The 20,784-nt window shown below is 43.7% G+C and overlaps 1 protein-coding gene across 2 annotated transcripts in view; it reads left to right on the top strand.

The window, feature by feature from the left end:
- Positions 1-8,387: 8,387 nt before the first annotated feature.
- Positions 8,388-20,784, top strand: part of NMT2 (N-myristoyltransferase 2) — a 57,082-nt gene continuing 44,685 nt past the window's right edge. For both annotated transcript variants that reach the window (XM_061126277.1, XM_061126278.1), the window contains exon 1: positions 8,388-8,546. In XM_061126277.1, the coding sequence (XP_060982260.1) occupies positions 8,437-8,546 (110 nt within the window). In that variant the 5' untranslated portion in view covers positions 8,388-8,436. The remainder of the gene's footprint in view (positions 8,547-20,784) is intronic.

Here is a 20,784-nt window from a genome sequence, read left to right as displayed (position 1 = left end):
AGAAGTTCAGTTCAGTCACTCAGTTACGTCCGACTCTTTGCAACCCCATGGACTGCAACACGCCAGGCCTCCTTGTCCATCACCAACTCCTGGAGTTTACGCAAGCTCATGTCCATTGAAACTGTGATGCCATCCAACCATCTCATCCTGTGTCGTGCCCTTCTCCTCCTGCCTTCAATCTTTCCCAGCATCAGGGTCTTTTCAGCATTAGGGTCTTTTCGCATCAGGTGGCCAAAGTATTGGAGTTTCAGCTTCAGCATCAGTCCTTCCAATGAATATTCAGGACTGATCTCCTTTAGGATGGACTGGTGGATCTCCTTGCAGTTCAAGGGACTCTCAAGAGTCTTCTCCAACACCACAGTTCAAAAGCATCAATTCTTCGGCCCTCAGCTTTCTTTACAGTCCAACTCTCACATCCATACATGACCACTGGAAAAACCATAGCTTTGACTAGACAGGCCTTTGTTGGCAAAATAGAAGTAAACGTAAAAAATTCAAAGGCTGGCCTGGTAGGAATTGACTTCAAATGTAATCATACTTCATTCTATTTACAAGAAAGCTCTGTAACTACTCTTAAGCATCTAACACATTTTCCTTAGACCATCTGAGTATCCATCATCATCCTCCCTCAGGTGTGGAGGCTCATCAACCATTCCTTCCTGCAACTAGTTTGTTGCTAAAGCAATGGGGGACTCTTGTTGTTGTTGTTGAATTTGTGTGTGTGTTTGGCTGGTTTTTTTCCTCCACTGTAGAGTCTCTGGGACCATCTGGGGTCATTTCTTACCTGAAATAAATCACACTAACTGGGAGTTTTGCCTCCAGACTCTGGTCCTTGCAAGAGGTTCAAACACTGTAGTGACATCCATTTCTCCCACCTGCATCTTTGACAACATAATCGGTGGATGCTTCTGAGTGGATTCAACTTATTCACATTTGATTTCAAGACTCTTTATCAAATTATCCTAATTATATCACTTACCAGGTCTATTCACGAGTTCTTTCCCTGCCAACTATGCAAAAGACATTTGATTTTCTTCTCCCTGCTCTAATTTGTCATCAAAGCCTCCTGCTCTCTCTACCTAAGATCCAAAAATGCTTATTTTTATGCAAAATTCATCTCTAAGCCCACTTCTTCCAGGAAACTCATACCAGCAATGATATGAATTCATATCTGTCCAACTAAAGAGGACCATTTGAACATTTGGTCTTCAACAAGGCAGAAAAACCAATGGACAGTGATAAATCATTAATTTTCTCCACTGGAACTGTAAGTGCTGCCATGCTCTGTGGGAGGCCTAGCCTCGTGGTAATTCTATACATATACATAGTGCCTGAACATCTCTGAAGTACTTTCTCTGGCACCACTTCCTACTGATTCATTTAGTGTAATACCCTCCAAATCCATTTGTTTTGTGGCAAATGGCAAATTTTAGTTCTTTCTATGGCTGAGTAAGACTCCATTGTGTATATATTCCACATCTTCATCCATTCTTCTGCTGATGGACACTTCATTTGCTTCCATATCTGGGCACCTGTAACTAATGCTACTATGAACACTGGGGTGCATGTATCTTTTCAAGTTAGTGTTTTCTGTTTTTACTGATGTCTGGTTGATTTGCAATATTATATTAGTTTCAGGTGTACAATATAGGAATCCACTGTGTTTTATAGATTATACTCCATTTAAAGTTATTACAAAATAATGGCCATATTTCCCTGTGCTGTATAGTATGTCCTTTTAGCTTGCTTATTTTAAACACAGTAGTTTGAGTGTCTTAATCCTCTACCCCATCTCCCGCTTTCCCCCTTCCTCCTACCCACTGGTAACCACTAGTTTGCCCTTGGTATCTGTGAGGCTGTTTCTGCTCTTTTTGTACAAGTCAGGCTATGAGGACCAAACAGCTCTAACATCAAGCATTGACTTCTCTCAAGGATCAAATCGGTTTTCTCTGTTGATGGTCACACTATGTACCACCAATAGGCAAGACTCTGGCATTAAAGGGGCAAGTTGAGGTCAATGAGGATGAAGGAACATATTAATAGTTGGGGATTACCCTGGTGGTCCAGCAGCTAAGACTCTGAGGTCCCAGTGCAACGGGGCTGGGTTCCAGCCCTGCTCGGGGAACTAGATCCCACATACTGCAACTAAGAGTTCACCTGCTGCTAGGTCCCATGTGTCACATCTAAGACTTGGTGCTGCCAAATAAATTAAGAAAAACAATTGGTACCAACTTATTTCAATGCTGAGTAAACAGCTGAAGTGCCCCTCCTGAGTGGATGAGAAGGATAACCTAAGAAATCTCTGTGGGTGAACGGTTGTATTTAATGAAAAAGGATGACTTTAATCACTTTGTACAAATTTCTATAAAAGCATTCTCCAATTCAGAATTTTTACAAATTCAACCAGGCTATAACCCTCAACAAATTTTAACACTGAGGTTTTACTCTATGCAAATCTTTCAAATAAGCATCTTCCCTGGCTATAAACACAAAGAGGAAGGTACAGGGATTTGAATCTAACTATAGTTTTTTCTTCAAAGGATGGTACCATTTTTGCTAGAAGACACTATTTACAAATAAATAAAATGATACATAGGTGGAGGATTTGGCTCTGTTTTTATTTTTATAAAATCAAATGGGTATGCTTTTTCTTTAATCACTGCTTTCAACCATGCTTTCAAATCTCCCTTTCCCACCCTTAGTGATATCTTGGGCAGACTCCAGGGCTTTCAGTGACTTCAGGTATTAAAAACTCACTCCAGTCACATTCAGTTTGAATCTTTAATCTTCAGTCCAGTGCCAAGTCCACCCCCACCTTTTGATTCTGGTGTTTCCCAATGGCTCAAAGGATCTCCCCACATGCCCGTCTTCTGGCTCCTCTAGAGCCCATGTAGTAGGGAAGAGGGATTAGAGAAAGACAGTGTAACGTGTTTGACTTAACTGGTGCAGATATAATCTCCTCTTGGTGATCAACACCCACTGACATGCCGTGACATCTCCGGCAGGTTCCTCGGCACCCCCTCAGGCCCTACCTTGTCCCACAGGGAGCAAGCCAGACTCACCCACGGTGCAGTTCCATATGCAGCTGGTCTGCAGTTCTCACGGTGACACCACCCTGCTGGTTTGAACAAGTGGGAAAGCCTTTCAGCAGAATCATAAGCAGCAGGAGGTGAAAACCACGCTCACACTGATCCCAAGACGTGCTTCTCAAATGCACAATTGCAAAAGGTAAGGTACAGTCATAGCTTCCTTCACAATTAGAAATGGAGTCACTTATTAAAATATATACACTTTTATTTATTTATTTACTTAGGGCTGTGCTGGGTCTTTGTTGCTGTGCAGGTTTTCTCTAGCTGCAGAGTGGGGGCTACTCTTTATGTGGTGCGTGGGATTCTCCTTGTGATGGCTTCTCTTATCGCAGAGCACAGGCTCTAGGGCGCTCAGGCTTCAGTAGTTGTGGTGCACGGACTTAGCTGCTCCTCAGCATGTGGGATCTTCCCAGACCAGGGATCAAACCCATGTCTTCTGCATTGGCAGGTGGATTCTTTAGCATTGAGCCACCAGGGAAGTCCAGAAATGGAGTCACTTTTTTAAAAAATAAGATCAAGTCAACCTGAGTGTAAAGCAGACCAGCTATTAGGAAGAGTTAACACAATGCCAAAGTAACAGGCAGTTTTTGTGAGCACAGAGTGGAACATGCAGATTATCAACTTGGCAGGAGTCTTTTTCAGACAGACCTGATATATAGACAGTTATCACAGTTGATGATAAAGAATGTGTCCATCTTTAAGATTTTCTTTGGGTCTTTGCTTTCCTGTAACTTATCAGTCAGTTATCGATGCAGGGAAAAAAAAAAAAAAAAGAAACACTCCACAACTTAATGGCTTTAAACAATAACCATGGATTGTTTCTCACACATCTGTGGGTCAGCTAGGCAGTTATGCTGATCTCAGTGGGGCTTGCATATGTGTCTGTGGTCAGCTAGTGGACTGACGGAGAACGCGAGAGCCCAGGAGGGAAAGCGTTCCACTGGGCAGAGCAGGTCATGCAAACCCTCTCAAGGCTAGATCCCTTTAACATTCCCTTTGGCCAAAATTTATTAGTTCTCTTATTAATAAGGATGATGTATGCTAGATACATGGGGCTTCCCAGGTGGTACTAGTGGTAAAGAACACGCCTGCCAATGCCAGAGATGTAGATGTAAGAGATGCTGGTTCAATCCCTGGGTCAGGAAGATCCCTTGGAGGAGGGCATTGCAACCCACTCCAGTGTTCTTGCTGGGAAATCCCAGAGACAGAGGAGCCTGGCAGACTACAGTCCATGGAGTCACAAAGTGGGACACAGCTGAAGTGACTTAGCATGCATGCATTCTAGATACACACCCTGTATCGTCAGAATTTTTTTTTTTTTTTTTTGCTGGAATTAAAGAGATAGAGGAAGCAGAAGGGTATATTCTATGTGCCAAAACTGCCACACCATCACTTCTGCTGAATTTTGTTAGTCATCCTAAAATCAAACAGTGGGGACATTCGTTCCATCTCTTGATGGATGGAGATTTGAATTCATACCTTTGCAGTGAATTTATCAATCTGCCTTCTGGCCAGTTAGTCACATCTTTCTTCTTTTTAAAAAATATTTGTTTATTTATTTTACTTGGCTTCTTCGGGTCTTAGTTGTGGCACTCAGGATCTTTCACTGCGGTGCACGGACTCTCTAGTTTGCGGCACACGGGCTCAGTCATTGGGGCACAAAGAGCTTAGTTACTCCGCAGCATGTGAGATCTTAGTTCCCTGACCAGGGATCAATCCTCCCACAAAACTCCCCAACATCTCATACAAATCATAGCATCAACCTCAAAGTTCAGGATCCTATGATTTGCAATATAGTGCAATATTATTCACACAGTAGAATATTATTCAGCCTTAGAAAGGAAGAAAATTCTGATACATGGTACAACACAGATGAACCTTGAGGGCATTTTGCTAAGGGAAATAAGTTAGTCACAAAAAGACTGCATAATTCCATTTATACAAGGAACATAGACTGGTCAAATTCACAGGGATAGAAAGCAGTCACATTCATAGGTGGTTGCCAGGGGCTGGGGTGAGGGGTGAAGAGGGAGTTGTTTAATGGTTATAGTTGCAGTTGTGCAAGATGTGAAAGTTCTGGAGATGGGCTTGCACAACAAGGTCAATGTACTTAATGCTACTGAATTGTATACTCAGAAACAGTTAAAATGGTAAATTTTATGTTGCATATATTATAGCACAGTTTTTTAAAGCAAAAAGTTACAGCAGTTTAAATAAAACAAGACTAATTATACAACTATGATCTTACATCTATAATAAGAGATGAGTCAAGCAGGATAGGAAATTTCCAAGAGTCTCTTTTAACACACAAGTAACCACTGTGCAGTAGTCTCTTCCCCCAAAGAAATCTTGGATCTGAGGTTCTAAGGATGCCATCTGGTTCCAATCCCCCAAACTCTGGGATTAAAATAGGGAAAAGAAGCCATCATTTTTAGAAATATAGTGAGTTTCTATGCATTGTTGTTGTTCAGTCACTCCGTCGTGTCCGACTCTTTGAGACCCCATGGACAGCAGTATGCCAGGCATACTGTTAAATCCTATTGTTTCTATGCATAACAATCGCATTTAAGAACACCAGGGTCATCTGCAAACTCTATCCTGCTTCAAATGATTAATGATGACACACATTCGTATTATGTAATACCTCCATCCAATGCTGAAAAGTCACCTGTGCCAACTTCTTTGCATTCCGGGGAACACATATTCCCTATTTATCATTGCTTTCCAGTGTTCAACTGGTTTTTGATACTCTCATGTTATTTCTCCAGAATTATTTGTTTTCTTACTCTTTTTTGAGAGGTTCTTAGGCGACATTTCTTGAGAACTCAGATAAATATGTGTCTGCTGCGTTTCCTTTGGTCTTTTTTTAATTGGAGTATAATTGTTTCACAACATTGCATTAGTTTCCATTGTACAACAAAGTGAATCAGCTATAGGTATACATATATCCCTCCTTCTTGGACCTCCTCCCACCTCCCCCATCCTTCTAGGTCATCACAGAGCACCGAGCCGAGCTCTGTATGCTACAGAGCAGGTTCCCACTATTTTACACATGGTGTATATACATCAATCCTAAACTCCCATTTCAACCCACCCTCCCCATCCCTGTTCACATGTCCATTCTCTACACCTGTGTCTCTTTTCATGCCCTGCAAGTAGGTTCATCTGTGCCATTTTTCTAGATTCCACACATATGCATCAATATACAATATTTTTGCCTTTCTAACTTACTTCACTCTCTTTGACAGACTTTAGGTCCATCCACATCTCCACAAATGACCCAATTTTGTTCCTTTTTATGACTGAGTAATATTCCATTGTGTATATGCATGACATCTTTATCCACTCATCTGTTGATGGACATTTAGGTTGCTTCCATGTCCTGTCTATTGTAAATAGGGCTGCAATGAATATTGGGGTAAATGTGTTTCTTTCCATTATGGTTTTCTCAGGATAAATGCCCAGTAGTGGGATTGCTGGGTCATATGGTAGTTCTATTTTTAGCTATTTAAGGAACCTCCATACTTTTGTCTATATGGCGGCATCAATTTACATTCCCAGCAACAGTGCAAGAGAGTTCCCTTTTCTCCATACCCTCTCCAGCATTTATTGTTTGTAGACGTTTTCTTTCTGACTGGTGCGAAGTAGTTTTGATTTGCATTTCTCTTTTTTAGAGAACCCTTCCAAAAAAAAAAAAAAAAGAGAGCGAACCCTTCCAGTAGTTTATAGCAACTGATCTGATTTGCTCTTGGTCAGGATTCTGCTGGTTACCCAACTAGGTTACCATTATCCAACCTTCATATCCACAGGGAGGAACCAAAGGAAATTCACTGATCTATATTTGCCTAAAGTTTGAAGCCAGAGCTCACATGTGACTTTTGGTCTCAGAAATCGTTGCAATTGTGAAAGAAAGCCTGTATTTCCTTCGTGATCTGGCCCCATTTTCCACTCCTTTCAGAACCTTTGCAGGCTCAACCTCAGGCAGTCATAAAAGTCTGGTGAAGTTTGAAATCGCTCTACTATTTTTGTTTTTAGGTACTTCTATCATTTTAAGGGCATGGTCTTGCTTGTGGGGAAAACAAAGAAGCCACAAAATGCTCTCAATACCTTTTGTTAAAAAAAAAAAAAAAAAAAAAAGGACCCACACCAAAAATTACAGGTAGCTTTTTAAAGTCTCTTTTCCCTCACTGGGCATTTCTGTTAACTATCTTTCTGCTGCCTTTGTAAAACCATGCAGGCTTCCCATAATCTAGTGGGACCCTGAACTCTGCCCATGAAAGGAGAACAAAGGGAAGGACCGGGGGTGTACAGAGTGCAACAGCAAACAAGAGTTTGGACTTCATGTACCTTTTATTTGGCAAGCCATGGAGTGCCTCCTTACCCTCCTGCCTTCACCGGGAGAGACACGGAACCATTTCAGCCTAGAAGGCCACCCACTTCTGCTTGGAGGTTTAGGTCATAACCTTCACTTGAGGATGCCAGAATGGCGCCCCTGACACTCTTCAAGCCCCATTTCCCCCAAAATGGCTGTTGTGGGCTAAGCGGTCCAGCAAAAAAAGGGGCAGCTCTACACTGTCCTCTGTCAAGAGTTTTAGGGCCGCGAGTCCGGTTGGAATGGACAGGTGGGAGTGCTGGAAGCACTCTGTTTAGACTTTGACTTTATAGTCTTTATATGGACAGACAGAGACGTATGAAATGAAATCTTTACAAAGTGTATCTGGGTGGGGTTGGGGGATGGGTTTGGGTTCTGGAAATCAGTGGCCTCAGCACGGCCTACCCCTGAGTATGAATTTCCTGCAGAGTTGAAAGCTCTTCTTAATACGAATAGATGTGAAATCGCGTTGTCTATCCTCCAAAAACCAAGACTCAGAATTTGGGGTCAGCGGGTTGAGGCGTGTTCCAGGGCTACGCCCCTGCGCACAGCACGTGTCGCTGTCCCGCGCGCCCCGCACCCCGGACGGCGAGGGCGCGCGCCCCGCCCCTAAACCGGGCACAGAGGGGCTGGGCGGAGCGAGGCTGGGTGGGGCGGGGCGAGGCTGGGCAGGGCGGGGCGAGGCTGGGCGGGGCGGGGCGAGGCTGGGCAGGGCGGGGCGAGACTGGGCTGGGCGGGGCGAGGCGGGGCGGGGCGGGGCGAGACTGGGCTGGGCGCGGTGCGGAGGGGCGGGACGAGGCGGGACGGAACGAGGTGAGGCGGGGCGCAACGAAGGTGAGGCGGGGCAGAGTGGGCGGGCGCGCCGGGAGGAGACGGCGAGCTGCGCTAGAGGGAGCTTCTCCAGCTGCCGCCTTCGCCGCGCCCGCCCCCCGCGCTCACGGCCTTGAGCGCCGCCTCCCAGCCCGCGCCGCCGAGATGGCGGAGGACAGCGAGTCCGCGGCCAGCCAGCAGAGCCTGGAGCTGGACGACCAGGACACGTGCGGGATCGACGGGGACAATGAGGAAGAGACGGAGCACGCCAAAGGGTAGGCGCGCCCGGGCTCCGCGCGGACGCCGGCTCCGGGGCGGGCGGGCCCCCGCGTGGCTTTCGCGCGCCTCCGGGGCGGCTGGAGGTCCGGGGGTGCGGCTCGCGAGGGGAGCTGGGTGGGGGGGGGGCGAGGCCGCGGGTGGGCGAAGGGGCGCCAGGACCAGCCACACCGCTGTCACCCGCTGGCCTCGCGCGTCTGCATCCCAGCCGGCGTATGACTCGGTGGCATCGAGGGGAACGCGACGCCCTTCCCTTTGTGGCGGCCCGCCCGGTGGGAAGTGGTTCTCCTCTCTCCTCTCCTTGTCACCCTCCTCCCAAGTCCTCCCAGACCCTCCCACCCCTCCCCCAGCCGCCACCACCCCCGGGAGAACGAGCCTCCGATGGCGGGGAGCAGTTTGAGATTTGCCCCTACTGGTTTCCGCGGCGCTGGCGGGGGAGCTGCGGAAAGTTGCGCTGCCCTGGCTGCCCTGCCCCGCGCGGACCGGGGCAGAGGGCGCCGGGGGTCCCAGCCGGGTTCCTGGGGTAGCGCAGGTCCGCCGCCGCCGAGCGAGTCCGCATCTCTGGAGCGGTCACGACCCAAATTTCAGCTCAGTCTTGGGGGATCGCTCCCGCCGACCCGACCAGATCCTGTTTGCTGTTTGATGTCCAAAGACACGCGTTTTAACACCTGATCAGGTTTCTTCTTCCTTTCACTGGCTCCCTTTCTCCCCCGCTGCAGACTTAATTCGCTCTCCCTTGGGGGGGAAGATTGCTTCCGGTGAAGGGGGGTATTGAAGTTCTGTTTTTATAGGTAGGGGGGATCATTTTAAATACCAACTTGTGTTTACATTAATTACCCTTTTACCCTGTTGGATTCGAACTATGCTCTGGCGCCCAGCACTCATCCCTTTAGAAGTGAGATTTTGCAAACCGTGGTGACTGGCGAAGAAGTGGGTCAGCTTAAAAACATGATAGGGAGGCCTTAGTCACAGATGGCTTATTTATTCAGTTCATGGAGAGGATTCTTTAAATGATTGATGATTTAAAGTGTGGAGTATTTACATTCTATTTAACGTCTGCCTGGAGATTTATTTAAGACAGGAACTTTAAGTTTTAAAGTGTTATGAAATATTAAAAGAGATCAAGAAAGAGAAAAGCTGACTAAATGTATCTTTCATTGGCATGAATATTTTTCAGTGGCAGCTGCAAGTACAGAATGTTAGAATTCTAGTCTGAATATTTTTTTTTGAATATTTTTTTTTAAAAGAGAGGAAAGGAAATTCTGCAGCCATCTGAGCTCCAGTTCTGTTTATGCAGTGATAGAAATTGGTCTATGATAGATAGCTAAATATAGATATGTTATTGAAACAATGGCACTAGTGCCAGAAATGGGCCCAGATGCAAATGTGCTGAGTTACCCCCCAAACTTTAGCACCTGTCTTTCTAGCAAGATCCTTAACAGTCTGTCTTCTCCCCTGTAATGTCTGTTTCTTGTTCTTCATCCTTTTGAAGGTTTGATTATGTACTTCTTTGCTTATATAGTCAAGAATGTCCCATGGTACAGAAAATTACTCACGTGTGTAGCCGGTGATGGGGAAGCTGCCTGCAGGAACCTTGCAGGAGGCTCTGCACAGTTCCCATGTTCACACCCAGAAGCATCTCCATGCCTTCTTCCAAGGTTTTCAGTTTAGTGCATCAGCACGTTAATTATATGTTAGCACAGTTACTCAAAATTAGAGCTGCCCAATGGACTGAAATATTTTACGCAAGAACAGATAACATGATTTAAGCTTCTAGAAGGAAGAAATTGTTGTAATGGGTTTATTGTAGTCTATTAAAATATAAGGAGATTAGTAAAAACCCAAGTGGCTGTGCTAGTTGGACCACTTTTTTGGATTTGAATTCAGATGGCGTGTGCCAAATTTGGGGGAGTAATTGTGTTTTATTTGGCTTGGGTACTGATGATATGGCTCAGTGGAAACCTAGATTTTTTTTTTTCTTAAGTAGCTCAAGTTTACAAATGTTAAAATTTGAAAGACACCTCTTTTCTACACCTGACCTCTTCGTTCTCCACCAGTTGAAATCAGGTGACAAATAATGAGGCTTTGAAGGAATGGATATTTTAAAGGTGAATGATCACTTTGAGCCACTAGGTATGGGTCTGTACACAGAGCAGTCATTCACTAAATAGTACACTTGTGGCCTGAAAGAATTAATTTACATCTACCGTTGAGTATAATGCGTTTACTTATTGTCTTACACATATTAAAACTAGAGCCCCAGGAGAAAAGTGTGCAGGTGTGTTCAGTCTTGTTCAGCTCTGTGCAACTTAATGGACTGTAGCCCACCAGGCTCCTCTGTCCATGGGATTTTCCAGGCAAGAATACTGGAGTGGGTTGCTGTTTCTTCCTCCAGGGGATGTTCCCAAATCAGGGATCAAACCCATGACTCCTGCGTTGCAGGTGGATTCTTTTAAATTAGCATTTAAGTTGGCAGCAGAACCAACTCTCTCCTTACTTTACCAACACTGACTTTCAAAGTGCATATTTCCTGGACAAGTTGATGTGTCTCATCCCCTTTTCACTCAGAGAGAACTTTCCCCTCATTATTCACTGTGGTGAATAGTTATCAAGAATATTTACATAGGGAATAAAGTAAGCATATATGAAGATGTCTTTGTTGGCAGATAAATGACTGAACTATCCCCTAGGGTAGATCTGAAATAGTTTTGGTATTTGAGGGTTATTCCCAGACATTTTAAATATATTGTTTTTCTTAAAAAAAAAAAAATAAAGATCTGGCATTTGGGAAAGTTTAAAACTTGGAAATTCTTTTAACAGAGACCCTAAGCTCTCTTCTCTTACCTCCAGTTTAAGGTGGCGGGGCGGGGCGGGGGGGGTGGGGGGAGAGAACGGATATTGGAAGCTACTCTGTGCACCATGTCATTAGTTCTGACTTTGTTGATCTTCTCTTCAGTCAACTGTAGGGTCTGTGGGAACATGCAGAAAATTACCAGAATGCTCAAGATATTTTTCTTGTCATGGAAAACTTAAGGGATAATTCAAAACTGCTCCTTCTGAAATGTGATCTGTTATCCATGGTGCTAGTGGTAAAGAACCCGCCTGCCAATGCAGGAGACACAAGAGACAGCTTTGATCCCTGGGTCGGGAAGATCCTCTGGCAGAGGGCATGGCAAGCCACTCTAGTATTCTTGCCTGGAAAATTCCATGGACAGAGGAACCTGGTGGGCTGCAGTCTGTGGAGTAGCAAAGAGTTGGACACAATCGAAGAGAATCAACACACACATACATCTAATCTAAATCTAAATCTAAATGGAAAGGTGAGCTAACAAGTTTTGCTCAAGCAACCTCCTGGTTTGGGAAATAACATTTAAAATGATCAAAGGTTTCCATCTGAAAGGGTGCTATCACTCTGGGGCTCAGAACAAACTTCTTGCAGGGCTTGGTCAAACTCTAGCAAGTCTCTAAGTATATTGGACACATGCTGTGCCATCTTGAAATTATTTATTAACACAAGTGTACATGGTAGATATATACGAGTTAAAGTCAGTTACTGGGTTAACCCAGGGTTTGGAACCAAGTTCAAGAAAGAGATTGGTTGGTTGGTCTATGGTTACTCCCACTGAAAATATGTTAATGACTTTTACTTATTGTAATAGTAATATGATTAATGAAAATACAAACAGTAAGATATATGGAGAAAGAAAGCCCCTTAGTCATCTTACTTCTTAAGAGATACCACTATTAACAGTGTAATTTATCCTTATTTATATTTATATACATATATATATGCACATATATTTACGTAAGATCATACGTCACAGAGATGCTTTTGTTATTTTTTTTCACTGACTCAATCAGTGTTTATATGTTTACGTGCGTGTGTGCTCAGTCATGTCTGACTCTTTGTGACCCTATGTACTGTAACCCACCGGGCTCCTCTGTCTATGGGATTCTCCAAGCAAGAATACTGGAGTGGGTTGCCATGCCTTCCTCCAGGGGATCTTCCTGACTCAGGGATTGAATCCGAGTACCCTGTGTCTCCTGCATTGGCAGGTGGATTCTTTACCACTGAGCCACCTGGGTACCCCTTTATATATTTATATGTGTAGGTAAATATATATTTAACATAAATAGGATCATACTTTATATAGACTCATATTACCTTGTATTTTGCGCTGGCTGTGAGTGTTGTCTGCTAGACTGTTCTGCTATGATGAAAATGTCTGATACAGAGATCACTGGCCACTTGAAATGTGACTAGTATGACTGAGGCACTGAATTTTAAATTTTATTCAATTTTAATTCAAAACTATTAGAATTTAATAACTGCATGTTGTTCATGGCTGATATTTTAGACAGCTCAGATCATATCCTGCCTTTGAATTTTATAAGCCTTCTTGGTATTCAGAATACTTCCTCATCCTTTTCTTGTGTTTTACAGAATATGTCACATTTCCATACATCCTTAATTTTTTCTTCCTCTAATGGTTTAGGAGCTCTATATCCTATTTTTCTTCTTCTGGGAATTACCGTTAAATTTCTAACAAGGATGCTTTTTTCCTGTATTTCTCTGTCAATGTAAAAAATTAACCAATGTCCAAAATATTCTACTACCAAACAAGACAAGCTGTATAGGATATTTGGATTTCTCCTTCCTTTTCATATCCTGGGTTTTGTTGAAATAATCTGGGATTTTAATTCCATCTGGCTTCTTTTCTTTTTGCCCTTGTATTATATTAAAGCTTTTTTTTTAACTATTGTGTTATATTCACATCCATAGTGTAAAAAATGTCTTAAACCGTCTTGACAGCTTTACTGTTTTCATTGCTAACCACTATTTCTTATAAATTGCACCCTCCCCTTTCTTCTTTGAATATTTTCTCATTTAATTTTTTTATTAGAGTGTGTGGATGATATATTTTCTAACCTCCTATATGTCTGAAGATGCTTTTTTTGCATGAACCAGAGTCTGGATACAAGCATAATTCTGTGATAATCGTTTTCCTTCAAGCTCCGTAAACATTATTTTATTATCTTTTTATTACCTTCTAGCATTTAGTGGAACAGATGTTTCTCTGCCTGTCTGCTTCTCTTTCTTTTATAGGCAACCATATTCTTTTTCTTTGTTTTGCCATGTTTTCAGTCTAGAAGCTGCTGGGATTTTTCTCCTCATTTTTCTAAAACCCAAGGGTTTCCGTATCATTTTACCTTCCAGAATCACTCTTTTCTTTAATATCCAACAAAATGGCTCAAGCTCATACATATTCCTGGGGGTCTTGTGGCTACTGAGGTTTTCATGGTCCTCTAGCACATCCTTGTTGCCCCTGTCTCCCCCATCACTAGCTCTGAATTCTTTGGGTCCTGTAGCATTTCTCCCAAGACCTTTTTTTTTCTTTCACATAGTGAGAACCAAAGATGGTATTTAATTGGAATGAGAAGAGAAAAAAGATTATAAATAAAAAAATCTGAGAAATACTACAAGTATAATTATATCCAGAGAAACATATTTTAAATTATAACTGTCTGACACATCTTTATAATACAGTTTTATTTACATTTTGGCTGATTAGTTTCTGATTGCTTTTTCATGTGAGATGATTTTGTAATATTTTCTTTGGAGGGGTTATGCAGATAATCCAGTTTCTTTTAACATGGTTGATTAAAATTTATTTGACAGTTTGATAGTTGGAATTCTTAAGTATTGTTGTTATTTAGTCACTAAGTCGTGTCTGACTCTTTGCGACCCCATGGGCTGTAGCCCTCCAGTCTCCTCTGTCCATGGGATTCTCAGGCAAGAATACTAGAGTGGGTTGCCATTTCCTTCTCCACTCCCTAGACCTTTGACCCTGAGTGGAATACAGTTAGTTCTCTTTCCTCCCACCTCCCCCACCAAGAACCACTCAATACAGCATTAGATAAAGGTTTTGTGACTCTATAGAGGGCAGGGTCTGACTATTTGTTGTTCAGTCGCTTAGTCATGTCAGACTCTTTGTGACTCCATGGACTGCATCATACCAGGTTTCCCTGTCCTTCACCATCTCCTGGAGCTTGCTCAAACTTACATCCATTGAATCGGTGATGCCATCTAACCATCTCGTCCTCTGTTGTCCCGTTCTTGTGCCTTCTATCTTTCTCAGCATCAGGGTCTTTCCAGTGAATCAGGTTTGACTGTAGCCTAAGGCAGAAAACAAGTTCAAATTCAATGTCAGACATCTTTGTTCCTCTTAGGGATTTAGTGGCATCCATTCCACCCCACCTCCAATAGGTCGCAGCCTCCTGCAGTGCCCCTCTGAGTGTGGTCTCTTAGTCCTCCCACCTCCGCCTCTTCTCCAAGTTCAAAGTCCAGCTCCATCACCCTTTCTGTCATGATGCCTTCCCCAGTCATTGTGACTGAGGGTGACAGCCCCTGGCAAAGGCCCTGTGGCCCTCACCCAGTGCATCCTTCACTCAGCGCCTCTGCACCCGTCACACCCCCACCCCCACCCCCAGCCATCTTCTCATGCAGACCCTTGTTTTATCGGAAGAAAGCTCTGGCTCACAGGTGAGTGTAGCAGGGCCGCATGGTGCACTGCAGGCAGGAGAGCGGAACTTCCCCATCGAGGGAAGCTACAACTTTCCCGGGAGGGAGACGTGAGCGTCTGTGTCCTGTGCTGCTGTTATTTCGGGACTTGACCCACACAGCTCGACCTGTACTGTAATGAATAGGACTTCTGTTTGTCACCCTTGACTTTGCAGGCACCTTCGTCTTTTATAATTAGTAGTATGAGCATATGGTGGGCTTCCCTGGTGGCTCAGAGGTTGAAGCATCTGCCTGCAATTCGGGAGACCCGGGTTCGATCCTTGGGTCGGGAAGATCCCCTGGAGAAGGAAATGGCAACCCACTCCAGTACTCTTGCCTGGAGAATCCCATGGACGGAGGAGCCTGGTAGGCTACAGTCCTTGGGGTCACAAAGAGTCGGACAGGACTGAGCGGCTTCACTTTCACTTTCACGAGCATATGGTACAAACTTCAAAAAGCACAAGAAGGGTGTCCTGTGAGGAGGACTTCTCGTTCTGCCAGCCTTGAGTTTCCCTCACCGTGAGCATCTCCTGATGCCAGTTCTTGACGTGTCCTCCTGGTGGCATCCTACACACGCACAAGGCTGTGGGGCGTGTGCATGTGTGCACAAGCGTGCTTACGTAGAACAGGCATTCCCCACCAATGGCAGCATGCCCCTTCATTCCTGCAACTTGAATTGTCACTTACCAGTGTATCTTGGAAATCCATATACATATTTTTATGAAAGTGAAAGTGAAAGCTGCTCAGTTGTGTCCGACCCATTGCGACCTCATGGACTATACAGTCCTTGGAATTCTCCAGGTCAGAATACTAGAGTGGGTAGCTTTTCCCTTCTCCTGGGGATCTTCCCAATCCAGGGATCAAACCCAGGTCTCCTGCATTGCAGGCAGGTTCTTTACCAGCTGAGCCACCAGGAAAGCCCAAGAATACTGGAGTGGGTAACCTATCCCTTCTCCAGTGGATCTTCCCGACCCAGGAATCAAGCTGGGGTCTCCTGTGTTGCAGGCAGATGGATTCTTTACTAACTATCAGGGAAGGCTATTACATATCAAAACCCATAGACCAATCTCATTTTTTGTTTATTTGGCTGGACTGATCTTAGCTTCCCAACAGAGGATTAAACCTGGGCCTTTGACAGTGAAATCGTCGAATCCTAATCAACCACTGAACTGCGAGGGAATTCCCTCAACCTCATTTTTCAAAAACAATTTTATTTTTTATTTAGTTATTTTTATTTTTGGCTGTACTAGATCTTTGTTGCTGCATTGGCTTTTCTCTAGTTGTGGGCGAACGGGGGCTACTCTCTAGTTGCGATGCATTGGCTTCTCGTTGCAGTGGCTTGCTTCTCTTTTTGTAGGGCACAGGCTCTAGGGTGAATGGGTTCAGTAGCTGCAGCTTTTGGGCTCTAGAGCACAGGCTCAATAGTTGTGGCACACGGGCTTTATTGCTGCAAGGCATGAGGGATCTTCCAGGATCAGGGATCGAACCCGTGTCTCCTGCTTTGGCAGGCGGATTCTTCACCACTGAGCCACCAGAGAAACCCTGAACCTAATTTTTTGAATGACTGTGTACCATCATTGCATGGATGTCCCATTACTCATTTAATCTGTCTCCTGTTCTCAGATCATGAGGCTGTTTTCAATCATTTGTGCTAATGAAACAATGCTGAAACAAGTATCCTTGGATGTGTAGCACTTCTTCAAGATATTTCTTCATGAATAATTTAAAAGCCATTAACAAGTTTTAGGCGGGTGGTGTGGTATGTGGAAATAAGTATTAAGCCAGGAATCAAAAAACTCCCCTTCAGTCAGATGTCGAAATAGAGGTCAATGAATCTCTCTGGGTATGAGTGTCTTCATTGGGAAATTGAAGCATTTGGCCCTCAAATTCGTAGGATTTAACAAGTACGCACTTTGTCCTGAGCCCTGTCCCATCCCTCAGGTTTAAGGACCGGAGACCTTGTGCCTCAGGTACTTACTGTGAGGCCCCCAGAGCTCCTTGGATTAACCTTCTGTTTTTCACAGCCCAAAGGTTGGGACAATATAAACAGTGCAAAAGACAGACGCCTGTCCTGCCTGACTCCTGACTTGTCCCCACCTTTAGGCTGTCATCCTAGGCATTGCCAGCTGTTCCTTCTCTTTCAGACACTTTTTCTGAGCTCTGGGGTGTTCCTGTGCTTTTTTACATTTTTGTTTTTTAATTTTGTTTTTAAAACATTTATTGAAGTATAGTTGATTTACAATGTTGTGTTCATTCCTGCTCTATGACAAAGTTATACATGTGTATATTTTTCATATTCTTTTCCATTCTGGTTTTTCATAGGGCACTGAATATAGTTCCCTGTGCTATACGGTAGGATGTTGTTTTTTTATCCATCCTCTGTATACTAGTTTGCATCTGCTCTTGCTTTTTTAAAAAATGTCCTTCCCTCTTTCCTCTACCATCCCAAAGTGGACCATGACCTCTGGCTCCCTTTTGGATATGGGAGGTCCTGTCCTTTATGTTTGATAACTCCAAGTCCACTTTCGTGATTCCCGGAGAAGAAGGTCACCTGTACAGCCTCCACTCGGCCTCTGAACCTTGACTGCCCACTGAAATTGTGTTTTCTCTGCATCTTGTTTCTGGCCTTTGCACTTGGTCTCATATCACAGACTCATCACTCAGTTCTTCTACTTGAGGTCAAGCAAGTGATTTCTCTGTTCCAGTGTTTCTACCTACCCCTTCGGAGGCATCAGTCCCTGGAATCCCTGCAGCCTAGATGAGATCTGGCTATTACCTTCCTGCTGTTGGAGCCTTCTTGCCCCTCCTCACATATTTAACTGCCTGAGATGATGATTTTCTTCCCCGCCAGGCACATTTTGTCCCTCGCTTCTGGATCAGATTTTTCTGGGAGTGCAGTGGGGCAGAGGGAGCCTAATGTTTTGTTATACGCTGTAACCATAAGGATTTCATCAAAACATAGAACATTCCTTTAATGAGAGAATTGGTTAGATCCATGAGCATCATTGGAATTATTTAAAAGAGGAAGTATTATTAAAAATGAAAATTGGATCTAGCAAGAGAATTCAGAAATAGGAATATCATTTGAAAAGCACATGAAATTGTGAACTTTGCTGGCACATTAATCTTATTAAATATAACAGTGGTAATGCAATATTGAAATGAAGCACAGCCAGAAAAAAAATTTTTTTTGACTTGTTAATCATCTTCATTCACTCTGAAAGATCCGGAAATGAGAAAAGTCACAGAAGTGGGAGCTACTCTGTAACTGTGTATGGGCTGATCTTCTGTCATAAAAACATTTGAGAGCATGAGTGAGAAAGGCTGGAGGGAATAGGGTAGTTTTTCCCTGATCTGGACTATCTTGAAGGCTATGCTCTACCAACACCCTCGACCCTTTTTGAAAAACTTGATTTTTCTACTTGTCTTCTTCACCATTTCATCTTGGAAGTGTTAAGTGCAATGCAAGCAAATATGCTTTTAAGAAATTTGTTTGTGGAATAACTGAGCAGTTTATATTTAGTTTTTCAGTTATGTGTAATGATCTTAAAGATATACAAACAGTTTTTAGGAGCATTTAAAATATTTCTTCCTTCAATCTGATCTTGGATAATCTGCAAAGTCAAGTCTTACTTCACAAACTAAACTTCACGCTGGACTATTTCTGGCCAGTGCGTATTGATAAAATTTTATGATGAGTTAGCAGGAGACTCAAGTTCGATCCCTGGGTAGGGAAGTTCCCCTGGAGGAGGAAGTGGCAACACACACCAGTATTCTTGCCTGTGAAATCCCATGGACAGAAGAGTCTGGCAAGCTACATTCCATGGAGTCGCAAAGAGTCGGACACGACTGAGCATGTTTCCACAGCCTTATTAGAATTGGATTTTTGTTTGTTTGTTTAATAATTTGTTTTTTTATTGAATAATTGCTTTACAGAATTTTGTTGTTTTCTGTCAAACCTCAACGTAAAAGAATGGATTTTTATGGGAAGCAAGCCTCATACATGTTGGATAATAATGAAATAATCATGAAAAAAGAAGGCTAATGAGATAGGACCTGTTTGCCCACATTTAGGTTATGGTAAAAGCTGAAAGAACTAGAAACTTGGGAACAACCCAATATCTAAAAGGGGGAATTGGTTAACAAACTGTAGACCAGAAACTAGCAAAGGGAATCATCCAGGGTCCTATTCTAGCTGGGCCAGGATTGCCCAGGGTTTATTGGTGATTCACTGCCGGAGACAGCCACCCTCTACTGCTGACATGGAAACATTGGGATTGTTGGCTGGTCCCACTGTGGCCGCTGCCCCATGCTCCAGCCTCAGTAGCTACCGCTGCCTGTTTCCTTGGCTGACCTTTATAATGATAAAGGTCATTGTCAGTTTCTGCTCCTCGCTGGTCACAAACTTCTAGGGTGGCTTTGAGCTTGGAGCTCTCCAAGGTCTTCTCTGTGACTTTCTGCTTTGACCAGAGATGATGTGGTTCTAAAGAACCTCGGGGAAAGAAGTTGCTGAGCTAGGGATGAAGCTCCCTAATTGATGAGGTGGCTGAAATCCTGTTGAAGGTCATGCTGTGATGAAGCCAGGTGCTGAGAGCAGCAAGGTTGGCTTCTTGCTCTGGACTGTGCATCACACTTGGGGAGGAAGCAGATGAAGAAGTCGTGACTGGAATCGCACAGATTGGCTGCTGAGAAAACAGACTCACTCAGGACTTCCTTGTCAGTCCAGTGATTAAGACTCTGTGCTCTCAATGCTGGGTTATGGGTTCGATTTCTGATTCGGGAATATCCCACAGAATGAATGGTGTGGGCAAAAACAAACAAACAAAAAACCAGACTCACTCATGGCACCTCTATTAAGAGAACCTGAACTGTAGATAAAATCAGTTCTTGAAGGGGGCAGCCACGTGGTCAGCCTGTATCAGATGGGTGCCCTGATGGAGTATGGGAACAGCCTGTGGCCAGTACTCTGGAGAGTTTGAGTTGACCTCAGCCCAGCTCCCCTGTGGCTGGGGCTATGAGTTTTCTTCTGTCAGCTGGGCACTGTGATGCTCCTTGGGTTACCCCTACATTTTTCTTAAACTGTGCCAAAATCACCTCATATATATATTCTCCTGGGTAGTACATTTCCCTCTCAGTAAAGTGACTTGAGATCCCAAACAGATTACACATACACACCTCTACACAAACACATACAGATCTGTTACTATTCAATAAAAGACCACCCGGTTAATTTTTTAATAATGTTCACGAAAGAAGAGGTCATTCCCCAAAGACCTCGAGATTGTCAATAAATATCTAAACAGATACTCAGCCAGTGGCAGTGCATAAATAGCAGATGATATAGCATAGTAATTAACTGGATCCTGGAGCCTGAGTGACTGATTTGAGTCCTTGGCTCTGCTGTTATTTAGCTGTGATGTTCAGCAAGGTACTTAACTTCTACATATTATGGTTTCCTCTTCTATAAATTGGGAGTAACTATCGTCAGAGGACTTAACCTCACACAGTTGTTGTGATAGTTTACACGGTAGATATATGTAAGGTGCTTGCCCCGTGACTGCACTAAAGTGTTAACTGTTATGCCAACAACCATGATGGTGATGAGAATGGTGGTATAATGGTGGTGATTATGATGTTGATTGTAGTGATGGTAGTTATGGTGGTGTTGCTGGTGG

Source organism: Dama dama, chromosome 23, assembly GCF_033118175.1.
Source record: "Dama dama isolate Ldn47 chromosome 23, ASM3311817v1, whole genome shotgun sequence".
NCBI classification, from domain to species: Eukaryota; Metazoa; Chordata; class Mammalia; order Artiodactyla; family Cervidae; genus Dama; species Dama dama.
Note: the sequence above shows the minus strand (reverse complement) of the source record. Positions and strands in the feature narration are given on the sequence as shown.